This window comes from Astatotilapia calliptera, chromosome 7, assembly GCF_964374335.1.
Source record: "Astatotilapia calliptera chromosome 7, fAstCal68.1, whole genome shotgun sequence".
Taxonomy (NCBI): Eukaryota; Metazoa; Chordata; class Actinopteri; order Cichliformes; family Cichlidae; genus Astatotilapia; species Astatotilapia calliptera.
Window position 1 is genome coordinate 65,360,799 of NC_137428.1, and position 16,038 is coordinate 65,376,836.

The 16,038-nt window shown below is 40.6% G+C and overlaps 1 protein-coding gene across 1 annotated transcript; it reads right to left on the reverse strand.

The window, feature by feature from the left end:
• Positions 1–21: 21 nt before the first annotated feature.
• On the reverse strand, positions 22–15,972 carry washc4 (WASH complex subunit 4). The gene is made up of 33 exons (XM_026176541.2): positions 15,811–15,972; positions 14,866–15,005; positions 14,711–14,764; positions 14,540–14,605; positions 14,295–14,340; positions 14,117–14,184; positions 13,950–14,032; positions 13,626–13,668; positions 13,436–13,539; positions 11,585–11,705; positions 11,369–11,492; positions 11,146–11,273; positions 10,867–11,027; positions 10,667–10,793; positions 9,679–9,804; positions 9,483–9,590; positions 7,977–8,123; positions 7,281–7,360; positions 5,781–5,886; positions 5,178–5,294; positions 4,927–5,095; positions 4,223–4,377; positions 4,063–4,137; positions 3,879–3,983; positions 3,652–3,786; positions 3,391–3,499; positions 3,238–3,304; positions 2,999–3,085; positions 1,784–1,931; positions 1,592–1,688; positions 1,286–1,482; positions 1,069–1,165; positions 22–931 (listed from the first exon to the last, which is right to left on the reverse strand). The coding sequence occupies exons 1-33, from the start codon at positions 15,869–15,871 to the stop codon at positions 867–869; spliced, it is 3,516 nt and encodes a 1,171-aa protein (XP_026032326.1). The 5' UTR covers positions 15,872–15,972; the 3' UTR covers positions 22–866.
• Between the last annotated feature and the right edge of the window lie 66 nt (positions 15,973–16,038).

Below are 16,038 nucleotides of genomic sequence, written 5' to 3' on the forward strand. Positions count from 1 at the left end.
AATCATCCACAGCAGACACTCGACTTTTCACACCTTTTAATACAGACTCTGAAATGAGCCATTAAATTCTGCTGAAAATGCGAAGTTTATTTTTTATTCCTTTAGTTAATACATGGAATGTAATTACACATGTACCACATGCTTAAGATACAAAACTGGAAAACAAATGTAATGATACACCTTCAGAGCAGCAGTATAAAATAATTTAATTTTAGCGCTGTATCTTTTGCATCGGATGAATTATTTCCAAATTATGTTATCAAAACAAGTATCCACAGTTTAAAAAGGCACATACACGCCCTAATTCATACAATGTATAAAGTGGACCAAGAAATGGTACACCGTTATGGCACACAAATGTGAAATTATACATTGAAAACATTCACAAGAGACTTCATTTCAAAGTTTCCATTGAAGGCCATAAAGAATCACAATAAGTACAGTGGACACCAACAAATAGGCAGCACACCAGTTAATTGAAACAAAGATCCAAACTAGTTCATGACTGACGGTGCAGTAGTAAAAATACGTTCATCCAGACTGAGTAAAAATATCAAAAGATACACTTTTACATTAGATTTGTTAAGCCGGCTCATCTTTTTAAAACGCTGCTGCATTTGTAAATGCTACTAATACAAAGCGAGTTATTAGATGCAGGGGTGATATCCTGATTAGCACTTTAAGTACACATTCTTTGTCTAATGAAGACGACCGTGCTGTGACAGAACACAAAGCGTTTTAAAGTCATTGTCTTTCTACCGTTTTCAACATCTTCCAGTTATTTTAAATCCCTGAAATGGACACACGAACGCAGCCTGCTGCTGAGCTCTCCTCTTCAGTACGTGACAGTGATCTGACAGCGAGGCTCACTTCGAGGCAGGGTCAGCGGGGGTGGAACTATCTGCAGAACTTCCTGCTTTGGCAGCATTTTCTGTTGGAAATAAAATGACAACTTTAATCTTTCCATCTCTTGAAAAATTATCTACAAAAAGCATACATGACGGTGGGAGTGTGCCAGTGGTTTTGCATAATTAAAGGACTTTATTAAGAACCCCACAAACTGCTAACCTTTATCTTTCTTCTCCTGAGTTTCCTCAGCTGCTGTCTTGTCAGCTCTGAAGAAGATCCGGGCGCTGCTTAAAGAGAAGTAGAGAAGCTCAAACTCCTGAAATGAAAAGGGAAAACAGTTCAGAAACACATCTCAGTGTCAGGCTCACAACCACGCCAACCAGCAGTTAAACTTCTTGAAATTCAGTCTGACATTAAAAAAAAAACCAAAATGTACCTGGAGGTACACGTCCAGCCTCTTCTGGGTGAGATTCATGGTTTGCAGCAACTTTTCATCCTGATTGGCAGACTGAACGCTCTGCTCTTTCACCACTGCATTCATCTCTTTCTTGTACTTGTCTCTGACAGACTGGAACCAGTGCAAAGAGTCAAACTCTAGATACTGGTCCAGTAGCTTCAGAATGTACGCCACACCTGAGAGAGGAGGCAGAGAGGGGACAGAAAAAGAGGAGAGTACGTCCAAGGCCAGTACAGAAGAAAGGATTAAGGATGTCCGTGTGTATTATCAGGTTTGTCTGCTCACCCATTGCAAAGCCGTCGTCTGTAAAAGCAGCTCCAGATTTGTTTTTCTTGTTGAGTTTCTCTTTGCAGCTGATGGAGTGCTCCACAAAATTCACCGTCTAGGAGTGAGATTTGTTGCAATAAATGTAAGTAAGTACAAACTGATTTCAAGTGAAGAGAACATGACATGTAGCAAAACAGCATCAGCACTGACCAGCGGTGGTACAATCATGTAGAAGTTCCTCAGGTGCATGTTCTTTGCACTGCGAAACTCAGGCGCAAACACGGCCACCAGCATCTTGAAGTACTCCGTCCCCTCGGCAGAGTTGCTGGTCAGATCTCCCAAAACAGAGTCCAGGATGCTGTGAAGCATAATAATCATAATAGAAAGCAAATAAATGACAGCAAAGAAGGAATTACATTGAAGGAATACATATTTTGGAAAAGTGCAGGGTGAAACTTGAATTTATTACCCCCACAGTAGATAATATATGAAACTATATGGGAAAAATACAGTATGTGTTCATTTCAATTCAATTGTGATTATATATAACAATGTTACATATAACTTTTATGTAACATTGCAATACGGCGGTGCGAATCGGCAGAGATCACTCCGGTGTTTGGCCGGGATGTGATGTGATTTATTTCCTTTACATTTTTTCCATCATTACAAATCATCATTGCATGGTTTCATTAACATATGACATCTTAAACAGGCATGCATGTGAACAAAGAGTACCAGTCTGTGTGTGTGTGTGTGTGTGTGTGTGTGTGTGTGTGTGTGTGTGTGTGTGTGTGTGTGTGTGTGGGGGTTTAAAATATGACCCCAAGAACGACTCCCCAAAGCTGGCGCCAGGAGTCCAGCGGTCCACCTAAACAAAGGGCCCTTGTACTCAAACAGATACAGAGTAGGTGTCCTCCCATACTATGTCTCAGAAAGAGAAGGTACGACCTCTCTCATGACCTTAGGATGTGTGTGGTACGCCAGAGCACTCTGGAACGCACACAGACTCTTTGCAGACTACTAAGGATCAGACATTGTATCACTATGCAATCGATTATATGTTTCTAAGTACAATTGACAATCATAAAATATCACTCCAACAATCATACTCTTTTGCTATAATTTAGAGTTGTAATTTATCAACATCAAACCTTTCCCTTTTCTTTTACAATTTAAATGATAAACTGAAAACAATGTGGGAAGCACTTCAGTTATCTTTTTCCTATCTTTGGTGCCCCCTGCTGGTACAATAACAGCAATGCACACAACACTAACTGCTAGGTGCAGGATTGTTGGATTACACTCTGAAGCTGACATATGACTTAAAATTCATTGATGCACCGTCCTTCCAAAATAAAAGGGCCTGCTCAGCAAACAGTGACACACAAGAAGCGACTGACTGACTTTTTACAGATAACTCACCCAGCAGCCTTTTGGGTCTCCTCTGACAGTCCCTCTTCTTTCACCAGCTCCTCAAAGTTGACTATATCCTCCAGATCTGGGACAAATCTGAAGCAATAATGAAAAAGAAAATGTTTCCAATAGCAAGATAAAAATGTTTCTGATGTAAAATCACATTTAACCTCACGTTTACACAATATATCAGTAATTCCTTCTAACTGAAGCCATATAAACTTTCACTCAAATTCCTTTTATTATACCTGATTGCGCTGCTGCAACAATGAAGGCCTCCAGAACGGATCATACGTACATAGCCCATGGCGTTACCTGAAAGAACAGTGTGAAATTGTGTTGTCTTTGCATGCAACTGCAGTTTAATGTTTAATACCAGAAACCAATAAAAGCATCCTCACCGATCTGGCTGATCAGCTGTCTAAACTGGTCCAGGTAGCTCTGTCCATCAGGAGTGATGCCCAGTTTCCTGATGCCACGGTTAAACTTCTCTGCTCGCTCAAACGGATACTGTAACAACAAGACAAGACATATGGTACTGTGACAGCTTAGCCCGAGCAATGACAGCTCTACTTTTACTCCCTGGCTCCAGGGTCTTCCCCCTCTGCCAAACTTCTGTTCACTTAAAATGACTGAAAATGGAAAGACAGAGAAGACTGCACCTTCTGATCAGACTGGTCCTTTGTTTCTCTGAAGAAACGTATGTCTTTGATGAGTCTGGACTTGATGTGTTCGTCGTACATAAACTGACTGAAGATGTAAAACTTCTTTTGCAGAAACTGGTAGGTGAAATTCACCTGACGGAAGAATAGAGGAAATATAAAACAGGCCTTACATCCACATATGAGAATGTCAAAACACATGCTGTTGTTTTCTGCTGGAAACTCACAGTGGTGTTCATGATTCCTGTACCGTGTGTTCGGATGGAGTTGGCGATGTGACGGATGTTGATGGTGTTCAAGTGCTTGTTGTTGCTTGCCTTCTCAATGAAGATCTGTCACAAAAACAATTATAACTGCAGAGGCAGCAACACTTTGCGATTCAATGGGAGAAAAATCCGTATGGACTCTGACCTGGTTGTTGAGGTTATAAAGGTATCGTGAGACAAAAACATGAATGTTCCTCATGATCTCCAAAACATCCAAACCCTGGTGAGAACAAGGAGGATTTAGTTAATTTGTCTATGTAAATCTCCACCTCTGCTCATGAGGGAGGAGGTGTAACCAAACAGACCTGCTCTAGCGTCTGGCTGGGCAGATGAGCCTCTGTCATTGTGAGTCCATAGCGCTGTGTAGCAAGGTTTCTCATCTCACTGTAGGTGGCCCAGTCATGCAGAGCGACAGTCGTCAGGTTGTAGAACGTTTTATCCAGGTAGTGCGTCACATAGGCTGTAGCACATTAAAAACCTTACAGTATTGCAGTAAACGGTTTACTGTTAAAGAAACATTCATGCAAAGAACAAATCACTTATGGAGGACCTTTTTATATTTACTATAACTTGGGACTAAGTCACCAGAAAGCAATAGCAGCAACCTTCAGAGAGCAAAAAGGGATGTTTGTATTGTGCTTTTCTGCAATGCAAAAAACGTGTGTGTGCCACAGCACAGAATGGCACAAGACAAGAGTTTAGTTCATGTTGTTGGTGCATAAGAAGTCACTGTACTATTAAAAATTTGAGAGTGCAAATCAAACGCACACCTTACATTAAAAAAATAATGAAAAGAATAAAAATGATAGGACACTTTTTAAAAATTCAAATGACTTTAGAAAAATAACAGATGTCTTCACAAATAACCATACAGGTGACTAAAAATATATTCTTTAAAGTGTCCCCACCCACAAAAAAACATTAAGCGTTTCCCATGGCTAAAACTAAAAGCAAAAAACAGGAGTAAACATGGTTTGAGGGCACAGACGTATGAAAAGTTCTTTTGCACCTTTGATATGAATGAAACGATTGAAGAATCGAATGGGCTTGAGGGAGAAGAAGTGGGCCAGATCCTTCATGCCAACTTTAAAAGGGTTCCTGTCATCAAGCTTCAGGTGCGTGTGAACAGAGAGACGCAGGTCCTTCTCAATCTCCTTACACAGCTTGTCGAGCAGGTGCTACAACACAGGAAGGAAGAATCTTAACAAATAAAAGCCTTAAAATAGCCACGAAAGAAGCCTGTTCAGAGCACGCTCTCACCTCCTTGAACACGTCCATGATCTCCTTGTCGTAGCTCTCCAGCAGCTGGTCACATGACTCCATGTGTTTGGAGTGCATCATAGACAGCACACTGTCCCTTAGTGCACTGAACATGTACTGCTCACGCCAATCACCGTGCAGATGGACAGAACAGCAGAATAGCCAAAAATGAGATAACACTCAAAACCTCACTAAAATAAAGACAAAAAATACACACACTAGCACGAAGTATTGTGTAGTGAATATGATGTGAAGCAATATGTAACCTATTACTCATACATTTCTATCTTGTGTATGGTTACACCTCTTACTTTCTGCTGGTATGTGTGTACTCTACTCAACAAGTGTGAGTTAAGAAATTAGCGGGGAAAGAATAATGTGTTTTGCCAGGGTCAATCTGACCCAGTGAACACTGCACTCAGTCCTGTGTGATAAACAGCCCTTATAAAGGTGTAATGAAAGCAGATGTTGCTGTAGTTGAGGGCCAAGGACTTGTAAAGTGTCTTTGTACATTTTCTAGAGATTTCCTCAACTGTTTTTGAGTTACACCACAATGTTTCAGAGTTTCACTGTGTCATGTTCATCACAGGTCTGTCTGCTTACATGTATTCGTGCTGCGTCTACGGCGTTGTCATATACATCATCTAGATAGATGGGAAACACAGCTCGGTGCCAGTACAGGAAACTGCAGTCACACTGAAGCTTGACCCTGAGGAACAAAGAACACTTTGTTGAATATTTTAGCATGCAGGGATAATCTTAAGGTAGGTGAAAGATGAGACTGAATCAGTCCCATCTGCGCCAAATATTTCCACACCATCTAATGGAAACTTCACCGAGATGCCAGATGGCTGTGAGCTTCAACAAATAATCAGTGAGTCACCTGCCAGCATGTGCTTGTGCTGAACATTTGGATCAGTGTCTGAATGGATGTGTTTGTTGGCTTTAGATTAGTGGCATGAGACACATGAGAGTTCTAAATGGTGCATTTTGGATTCTTCTGTCCTTCCGACACGTGGTACTGGACCTCTATAAGTATGTCCTGCTGTGTGTAGACACTTGCACTGTTTTCAGCAAAGCACTAGACACACACACTGGCACGAAGTATGCTGTAGTGAATAGAGTAGACCACTAGAGTGGTTTATTCCAACCACTTCTAATTATAAAAGGCTGCTTTGATTTTTTTGATCGTCATTTTTTTCCCCCCCACTTTGTCAACCTGCTCTAGTTCTTCTTTTTTTATTGTTATGAGTTTACAATTGTGTGTTGTTAAGGTTCAAAATTGAGGAAGGAGAGTACAAACAACCATGGTCCAGAAGAGCTTGGTCAAACAATTGATTTTAATGAAATACACGCGTGGGGGGACCAGCTCCGTTCGCAGACAGCGCTGATCTCCGACTAATCAAAGCATAAGCAGATATTTTATACCATCAGGGTTTGAATTTAATGACGCCCCCTCATGCGTCATCAGATACAATATATGCATAGGTTCCAAGACCACAGTGACTTTTAACACAGTTTAAAAACGAACATTGTCTCTATCTTCATGGCAGATGTTTCCTGTCAACCTTTTGACTTTCACTTCTCGTCTGGAACACCAGACCCACATCCTGCAAGAAACTGTTCCTCTTTTGCAGAGACAATTTCGCAGTTGCAAACAAACATGACTAACCTCTCACCTATAAATGATCCCACTAACTGTATGTGTGTCTCGTCCTTAAATGCTCTCTCATCTCACCCGTTGCACTTCTGACCTTTCACCAGAACAGAGGCTCATCCTCACATGTAATCCTCAGAATAACCTGCACTTAGACTCTGCTTTTAGTTTCACTTCTGCAAAAGGCACACTCTGCAAACCTGCAATTTCCTGTCAGCCTGCAACTTAGTCTTTCTGAAAGACACACACTGTTTAAACATCTGAATGCAATATCAATGCTGTAGATTATATTATTAATGCAATGGTAATGACGATGACCATTAACAATAGCAGCAAAATAATTTCCCTGATCTCCACAGTGTCATTTCAACTTAAGGCTGGTTCCATCCATCCCCCAAACAGTGTCCTGCACTGTGGCGCATGACAAAAGAGGGAAAAGGTCTCACCTTTCACTTAGCTCACTAATCAGATCCAGCTTCTTCAGTACAAGCTGCAGCGGAAGAAGCTCCTCATCCTTGAAAGTTTTCTGGAATAAAATTAAGATGACAATGAAGAAGAAAAGAAAATACGAAGGAAAAATTGTTTCTGTCAAGAGATGTATTCTAAAACACATCTTCAGCTGAGAATCAGAGAGGAGAAACACAGTTTTCTTGCTAGCAAGGGCAGCCACCAGAGCTCACACACAAGAGTGAGGCTCAAAGACTCGCACTGAGAGACTGCCCTGGTCTTTATTTATACATCAGTGGGTGTTTGTTCCTTACATTGGAATGTGGAGGTGTATATGTATGTGTGTGTGCGTGTGTCAGAGTGTGACCCCATAAACGACTTCCCTTAAACCTGCTGGTCTGGAAAATCCAATAGTTCATCTATATGTAAAAAAGGCACTTAGACTAAAACCGACATAGCTACGTTAATCCTACCGTAAAACAATAAGACAAGGTACGACCTTTCCCACGCTCCTAGGATGTGGGTGTGAATGCCAGAGCACTCTGGAATGCACGCAAAGCTTTTGCAGACTATTAAGGATCGCACATCCTATCACTACCATATGTAAACTTATATTATTAAAAGATTATACTGACTACTAAGTACAATTTTCTATTGACGGTTTGTGTATAAAATGAAGTCTCCTCCTGACTTACCAGCTGAGTGCCGACGCAGAGAGCCAGAGACACCACAAGGCGTCGCTCCTTTGTGCTGGGACCACTCAAAGCATTTTCTGCCAGCACCAAAGAGGACAGCACATCCAACCGCTGCTCACTGTACTTCTTATCAGAGATCACCCTTTTCTTGAGGGAGAGAAGACATTTTTATTAAATGATTCAATTCAATGTTATTTATACAGCACAAAATCACAACAACAGTTGCTTCAAGGCTCTTTATACTGTAAGGTAGACCCTACAATAATGGTACACCATTCAGAAAACGCATTCAAAGAGCACATCTGCACTAATGTCAGTTTTACCATGTCATGGAATTTTCTGTTAATAAAGTTTGCAATGCGATCAGCTGTAGGGAAGCCTTTTATTTCTGCATTCACAGTTATACAGTCATGAGAGCTCTGCCCTTAAGACGTTGCAGCAACCCTTTTATAATATCACACACACACACACACACACACACACACACACACACACACACACACACACACACACACACACACACACACACACACACACACCTGTAAGAACTTCTTTCCGCAGTTTCTTGTCTCCCCCCCACCATGCTGTTGCTGTGCAATACCTGGGCAGGAAGCAAACTCCTACACCCTATGTTGCAGGAAGCACCTGGCACTAGTCTTTCTGGGAGTTTCCTCCTTCTATGCCCTAACAGTCACCAGATAACAAAGTTAAGCAGGCTATATCAGGTCATATTTGCACGCCTGTCATTCAACCTAGAGATGAAGCTACATAAAACTTCTACAATGGAAATTTTAAGCACCTAAACCCAAATAAAGAATAAACTAGAAATGTTCCATCATAACCATTTTAAAGACAGCAACCCACATCTGTACTGAAATCTAAGGGGTTTGTCAAGAGATTTTCTACATTATACAATATAACCAAATCTCTATAATACAATATAATCAAGTGTGCCTTATATTTTGTGTGTTCATATATTTTCACATAACCAAGCTTATTGTTAAAGAGAACATAATGCATTCCTTGTGTGTGTGATGTCAGATAAGCATGATATACTTCTGCATTGTTATTTTCAGTGTATGTGTGCAAGGTCAGATAAGCTGAGATAATGCCCGACCTCTCCCCTTTCTGTTAAAAGAGGAAGTACTATGTAAACTTACTTTCACTATAAATAAAGCAACCGAGCCTGCACTCTGTGTGTGTGTCCTCCCAGAGACATTCACCCGTGCGCACGTATTCTAATACTCTCTGAGTCGGTCTGCAGTGTCTTATTTCTCTTACTTGTGTTTGAACAAATGTCTACCCCTGACAGGGTTCTTCTTTGCTCAAGCTTCATCTCTTAAAAAAAACGTTTATGAAATTCAACTCTGAGCAACCTTGACAGAAAACGTAGTGGAAATGGTCAAATCATCAATTCAACTCATAAATTTTATTTATATAGTGCCAAATTACAACAACAGTTGCCTTAAGGCAACATTGACAGGATTTATTGCTTGTTTCGTTTACCTTGGCAATGCTGATGGCACTGAGCGCCAGCGCCTGCAGCTGCTGAGTGATGTGAGAAACGGAGTCAGCAACAACCATAGAGCGTCTGTGAAACGTGTGCTCCACAGCCTGAGAGGAGAGTCACATGACATTCATTATTTTTCTCAATGCAACAGGTATTTAAACAGAGGGGCAACACTCAAACACACACACACACCTTGAGTAACTCAACTAGTCGACAGAGAGCTTTGACCGATGTCTTGGTCATGGGCCGCTGCATCGACACGTACATGTTCATGGTCGTCTTGATAATGGTACTGACGGTGTAAGCATACAGAATACCCTATAAATGAAACACAACACTTTGCTAAATAACGGGTCAAACATGAATGTAGTGCTCCACACAACTTTATGAAATGAAACAGGAAGTAGATTTATCTAACTGAAGACGACAAATCAATAAAGTTACTTCTGCGGTGAGAAGATACTCAATGTAAAAAAAAAGAAAGAAAAAAATCATTCATGCATTCAGAGATTATACAAAATAAAAAGTCATTTGTTGGAATTGATATTTTTTATATTGTCATTTGTGCTTAGGAACACAATCATTTATGCTTAGAAATATATAATCATCTGTATGCTGATAAAAATCATATCCTTATTAGGTCTGATAAGATTCTGTGTGCACTCGTGTACCATGAGATGAGAGGAAGCAGCCTCGATGTTATAATTTCCATTATAGCTTTAGGAACTAGATTGTTCTGTTTCTTAAGAGTGCAAGACTTCACACCTTTAAATGTTCGTCTGAGACATGACCTGTTGCAAGTTCCTGTTCCTATCATTTAGCGAGACGCTTACTTCTGCTTTCCTGCATACCTCATACACACAGTTTAAGTTCATTGAAAGGCCATATGTCAATTTATAGTGGTTACACACACACACACACACACACCTGCTTAAGAATGTCACATGTATTTGTAATTGCATATTCATGAATGATTGCTCGCTGACAATAAAAAGCTGTAGCGAAGGAATCAGTCGAAGTTGGCTGAGTTCGGGTGAAGGAATCTTTTCCTCAACTTTGGCTGACTTCCCTCGCAAGCCACTAAACACGGAGAGCGCCTTCTTGTCTTGTCTTGTCATGCAGTTGAGTGTCTTGTGTTCCAGCGGGGTTTGTGCCTAGATAAACCCAACACACTACTCACCTGTACAAACACATTACACCTGCTGTTAAGGTCCTCTTGCAACTTCTCACTTTTTTGTTCTTTGTACAAGATGGACTCCATCTTCATCATCCAAGAAGTAACAAACAGATAGTAGGACTGAATGTCCCTGAACACAAACAATATGTTTAGATACTTCACTTTATATTTAATAAATGTGGCTGACATTCAGCTTTACTCACTTTGTTAATGTCTGCGCTCTTTGTTGCAGGTATGTGTCTCTCTGTGCTTTGATGGCCTGTAGACTCTTCCTATCCATCAGTTTAGCTGCAGCAGGGACCTTATTGGTGAGGAAAGTGTCGGGAAACCAGATGATGTTTGCAACCAGAGTGACTGCTGGAACCTAAGTGAAGATGTTGACACACAAGAGCAGACTTTTAGTTCTCAGGCCAGATCAAAGAAAACAATGAGCAGGGACTCCCACTGAACAAGTAATAAAAAGTCCAAGAACAGAAATCCACCTTTTTACAGACATCGAGCAGCGCCTTGTAAAGCTTTTTGTCAACACTCCTGAAAATGTGAAAGTGAAGCACAAAGAGACCACAGACACCAGCATATTTGTCTCTCTGGTCAATTTCTGAAGGTTCACCTGAAAAAGAGAAAAGAAACACAACCAGAAATAAGTCCGGCTCTGAAGAACAACTTAAAGGAAACTAGTCTATTGTGGAAGAAGAAACAACTGACCAATTTTGGATTCAACACTTGCAAATATGGTGCGAATGTTGAAGGCAAACTCCTCAGCAAAGGCACTGTTTTTGGAAACTGCTACTCCCTCCCCAGGATCATCAAATCTTTGTTCGACACAGGCCTGTTGCAGATCATACGAATAATGTTCATCATATTATCTTCCCAAAAACCTCTACTTAACACCAATATAATAATAAATTAAGGGAAAGTCACCTGGAGTATCATGCCATCCAGCAGTTGCCCCTCCAGCTTGAGCAAGAGCTTCTCAAAAGGTTTCAGCTTGTCTTCAGGAATGGAAAATTTCCCAGGGTTATGGTGCACAGATTTCAGTAACCTGTGTAAGGGATAAACAGCAAGAGTGAACAGGAAGGATTGCAAGATGCTCGTGAGACCTTCTATAATGTATGGTTTGGAGATGGTGGCATAGACAGAGGTAGAGCTTGGGTTTTTCAGTGAGAGTGACCAGGATGGGTGTTGGGTCTGCACTTCCACAGGCCCTGCTGTTTCAGAAACATATTCCTGTTAACGAAGCAAGACGAACAGCTCAACCAGTTTTTCACATGCTAGCAAGGGAAGGATCTCAGAACAGCCCTTCTGCCGTCGGTGTCAGAACACTTCGAAGAACCAGCTTCCTCTGCAGCCTTTTATTTCTGTGACAGAAATAAAATTTACTTAAACAAATTTACTTAGTCCCTAAGTAAAGCGCTCCTAAGGACCCCAAAGCGCTTTACACTACAATCAGTCATTCACCCATTGGTGATGGCAAGCTACACTGTAGCCATAGCTGCCCTGGGGCAGCACTGACAGAGGTGAGGCTGCCAGACACTGCCGCCACCGGGCCCTCTGACCACCACCAGTAGGCAAACATGGGGTTAGTATCTTGCCCAAGGATATTTGGCATGTAGACTGGAGGAGCCTGGGATCAAACCACCGATCTTGCGGTGAGTAGGTGACCCGCTCTACCACCTGAGCTACAGCCATTCAACAATTTGACTAACAATGGGGAGGATTAGAAATGAGTATATCAAAAGTATAGTATATCAGCTCAGGTTGAGCAGTGTAAAGACAAAGTGAAAAGGCTGAGACGGTTTGGACGTGCAGATGACTACACTGGACAAAGAATGCTGAATATGGCGTTACCAGGTCAGAGGAAAAGAGGAAGACTACAGAGATGCTTTTCAGATCTAGTGCGAGGAGTTCCCACACATACGTGGGAACTCCTCGCATGAAAAAGGAAGAAAAACATCGGCTAACTCCAACAAGTATGTAGATTTTAACATATGTTTTCACTTAAGGGGCTGGCCTATATGAAGGCCACTTTGCAAAAAACAAACTCCAGAAATCTTGGGGCCAGTATAAGATTTGCCCCATATTCAGTTACATGTCTGTTACATGTCTGTAACTGAATATATAGATTCCACGACCCAAGCAGGGAACAAAACCAGATGCATATATTTACCACTGAGTGTAAGTGCACATATATGTACGTGTGATTGTGTGAGTGTGTGGAAGAAAAACCTACAAATGATAAATCAAACCCCAGTACTTATGTGAACAAAAGACTGGGATGCAGTTCTGTATTGTGGCAGATATATTTTGCTTTACTTTCATAATTACAGGTCACATTCTCTTCATATTTATGAAAACACATGTCTACAGTGTACTATTTAACAGGTCAAGTGATCATTAAACTGTAGCTTATAAACTATGACTATGCAATGAGACACTTGTGTGACACGAGGAAAACAGCGATCATTCTAGAGTGAAGGTAAGAACAGAAACCTCAACATACATGAATGGAGGTTGTTGTGTTTGGCGAGTCCTGCCTGCTCCTCAGCATCATGTATGCAAACTGTTTTTTGTTTTTACAGAAACTTAACTCGTTTACCTATTTTTAGACTAAAATAAAAACAAACAAAAAAAACCACAAGAGAAATGTGCTTTTATAGCATTCTATACCCTTTCCTGTCCGAATGTGGTGATTTCTGGCCAGAGATGTGGAACTGCTTCATTGCATCTTTTACACTGTATGTCACATGCCATCATAGCTTACTGGGTAATTACCTTTTATACATCTTCCAGTGGTCTTTTAGTGTGTTGTGATTTTCCATAATCTCATCAAGTGTGAGCAGCACCACCAACAACTCTCCCAGGTGTTCGTATACTATCTGCAAAGGAAAAGCAGGGCAGACATGGTATAAATGACTGAGTAACATCTGCAAATACTAAAGGTCTCACAAAATTTGAACCCTACCTGGAAATGGACACCAGAGGATTCTATGATTTTTGTTGCACCCCTGTAATTTAGAAGAAAGATAGTTTAGTACATTCTGTTTGACCATGACAGAGCAAAATACAGCCTGGGAACCAGCTCATGCTTCATTCGCTATAGCAAATACCCAAGTCAGGCCATTCACAACCACTTATCTAATATGAGGTAGGTTGGATACAATGAGACTGTCATTGCAGAGTAGCTGAGGACTTTCATTAAATATAAAGTGCACACAACCTCTCTCTGCAATCCTGCAAAAATAGTGCAATGACTGTAACATTATGGTCATGTATTCATGGTTCATACTTGTTGCTGTTGTAGAGTGCTGCCAGCTGATGCACAATACTGACCACCACTTCATAACATCTGGATACAAAGCAGGACAGCTCCTATGAAAGGACAAAGGAAAATAAATATTTCTGTCTTCCAGACATCAGTAAATAAGGTTATGGCAGAAATCAGTTACTACCCACCTGTAGGAATGAGATGAATCTGCCCATCTGAATCTGGGACTCCCCCTCAACAACACTGGTTTCAGACACTGTAAGAGAAATTCACACATGCCTTTTTTTAATCTTAATAAGCACTGTGTATCACAGAGGGCAAACCTAGAACAAAAACAACATGAAACAGTAAAAGTTGACAGATTACCTCCTTCTCCATAGTACAATAGGCCATTGTAGAATTTGGTTTCTGCCTTGAAAAGCAACAAAACGAGGCTAAATTAATATCTTAAAGAAAACAAAGTTAAAAAAAAAAAAAAAGAGCTACTAAAATTGCTGAAAGTAACAGTAGCTTTACTTCCACCTTAGTCAAGAGTATGCAGACATGCCGATATAAACATGACATAATCATAAGCCATGCACAAAGTAACTGAGCTGTTTGACCACACTTACCTCATATTTAAGCTTCTTAACTTCACTACAGAGAGCAGCATAAACTGTGATAACTTTGTTCAGGACCTGCACACAACCAAAGTGACATTTGTTTTTGTTTTGTTTTTTAAAAAAAGAACAACTCTGTGGATATGAAAATGAAAAATGACTAATTTGTTTGTCTTTACTTACCTTATTGTCAGTTTTAATTAATTCTAATAAGGATGACTGCTCATAGGGAAGAAGCTGAAAGGGCATAAAGTATAAGGAAGGAAATTACGCAAGTTATAACTGTGTAAAAGCAATGTCAGTCTTTTCAACCAAGCCAGTATATTTGGGGGTTTTACCTTAAGGGCGATGGGGTCCAGAGTAAAGTCCCATACATCTCCAATGGACTCATCCAGAGCCTCTTCAATACCCTTCAGCTGAGAGGTGTACTCCTCCAGAAACTTCCTGTAGTTCTTCAGTTGAACCTCTGTGTGTATCTCTGTTGTGAGGAAGGTTTGACAACGTTACTGACTTTTACTAACCAGAAAAAAAATATGGGTTGATTTTCTGCCCTTCCTTTACAAGTTTACAACATTTTATAAGCAACAATGCTGCTCTTGCACTACTAGATTTTCATTAAAGAAAGAGACACTTGTAACTGTCATTTAAAACTTAAAGCATGATTCAGATGCCCAATAGATTCTAAATTTAACCTAAAATGCGTAAATCTACACTATGCCTGGTTACAAGGTGTTACCAAACTACATTTTCCAATAAATGTAGTTGAGTAGCGGCACATATAGGTCGTTCGTTCAGGTTGTCGTAAATAAATATTTTGAGAGCCTGAGAAGGAAAGTCACAAGGAGATAAACACAGGAAAGCACTGGGCAGTTTTCTCGCCCTAAACATAACATTAAAGAAAAAAACAAACAAGTAAATTAAATGTGAGTAAGCGAAAGAGTACGGCGTTAACTACACAGTCAAAACCAGCTGTCAGATCGATCAGCTGTACGTGACAAACTGCGTCGATTTACGTTCGCCAGCTACAGCTAGCTATTAATTCCACTAATTTACTCCTTCAGTTTTAATTATTCCGGGGGTAGTAAATACTTACTTTTATTTTGATGGCATTTACTAAACATACATTTTGGGAATTAAACAGCAGTGTGCAGTTTCTTTCACTAATACGAAGCCCAGCTGAAACGCATCGAGCTAGCAACTTGAGCTAGCGGTTGATGCTAAAGTAGTAAACTTTAGCCTGCCACAGTCTTTCTTTGCATGTCAGGGCTCAATTGAGCACTTACTTTGTGAACCATCGTCAAAACGGTCAAACTCCCAGTCGGGTGAGATGATTTCCACCGCCATGGTGCTAGAATGAATAAGCGAAAACCCCAAACACAGCGCTGCTAAAAAGTAGTACTACACGATCCCATGATGGATCTCATGATTCTCCGAAAGGCCGCTAATGCTCATGGGAAACTGAGTCTCTGAGGAAGGAACACTAGATGAGTTGACACTCAGGATAGACAGAC

Bases quoted from the DNA above. Each gene is read 5' to 3' on its own strand.
- washc4 (XM_026176541.2), bottom strand. From the start codon at position 15,871: ATGGCGGTGGAAATCATCTCACCCGACTGGGAGTTTGACCGTTTTGAC. The intron at 11,706-13,435 runs GTAATTACCCAG...TCCCTTACACAG, and splicing joins CACTGGAAGATGTATAAAAG to GTTACTGAAATCTGTGCACC. The intron at 9,805-10,666 runs GTGAGTAGTGTG...TTTCATTTATAG, and splicing joins GGTGTAATGTGTTTGTACAG to GGTATTCTGTATGCTTACAC.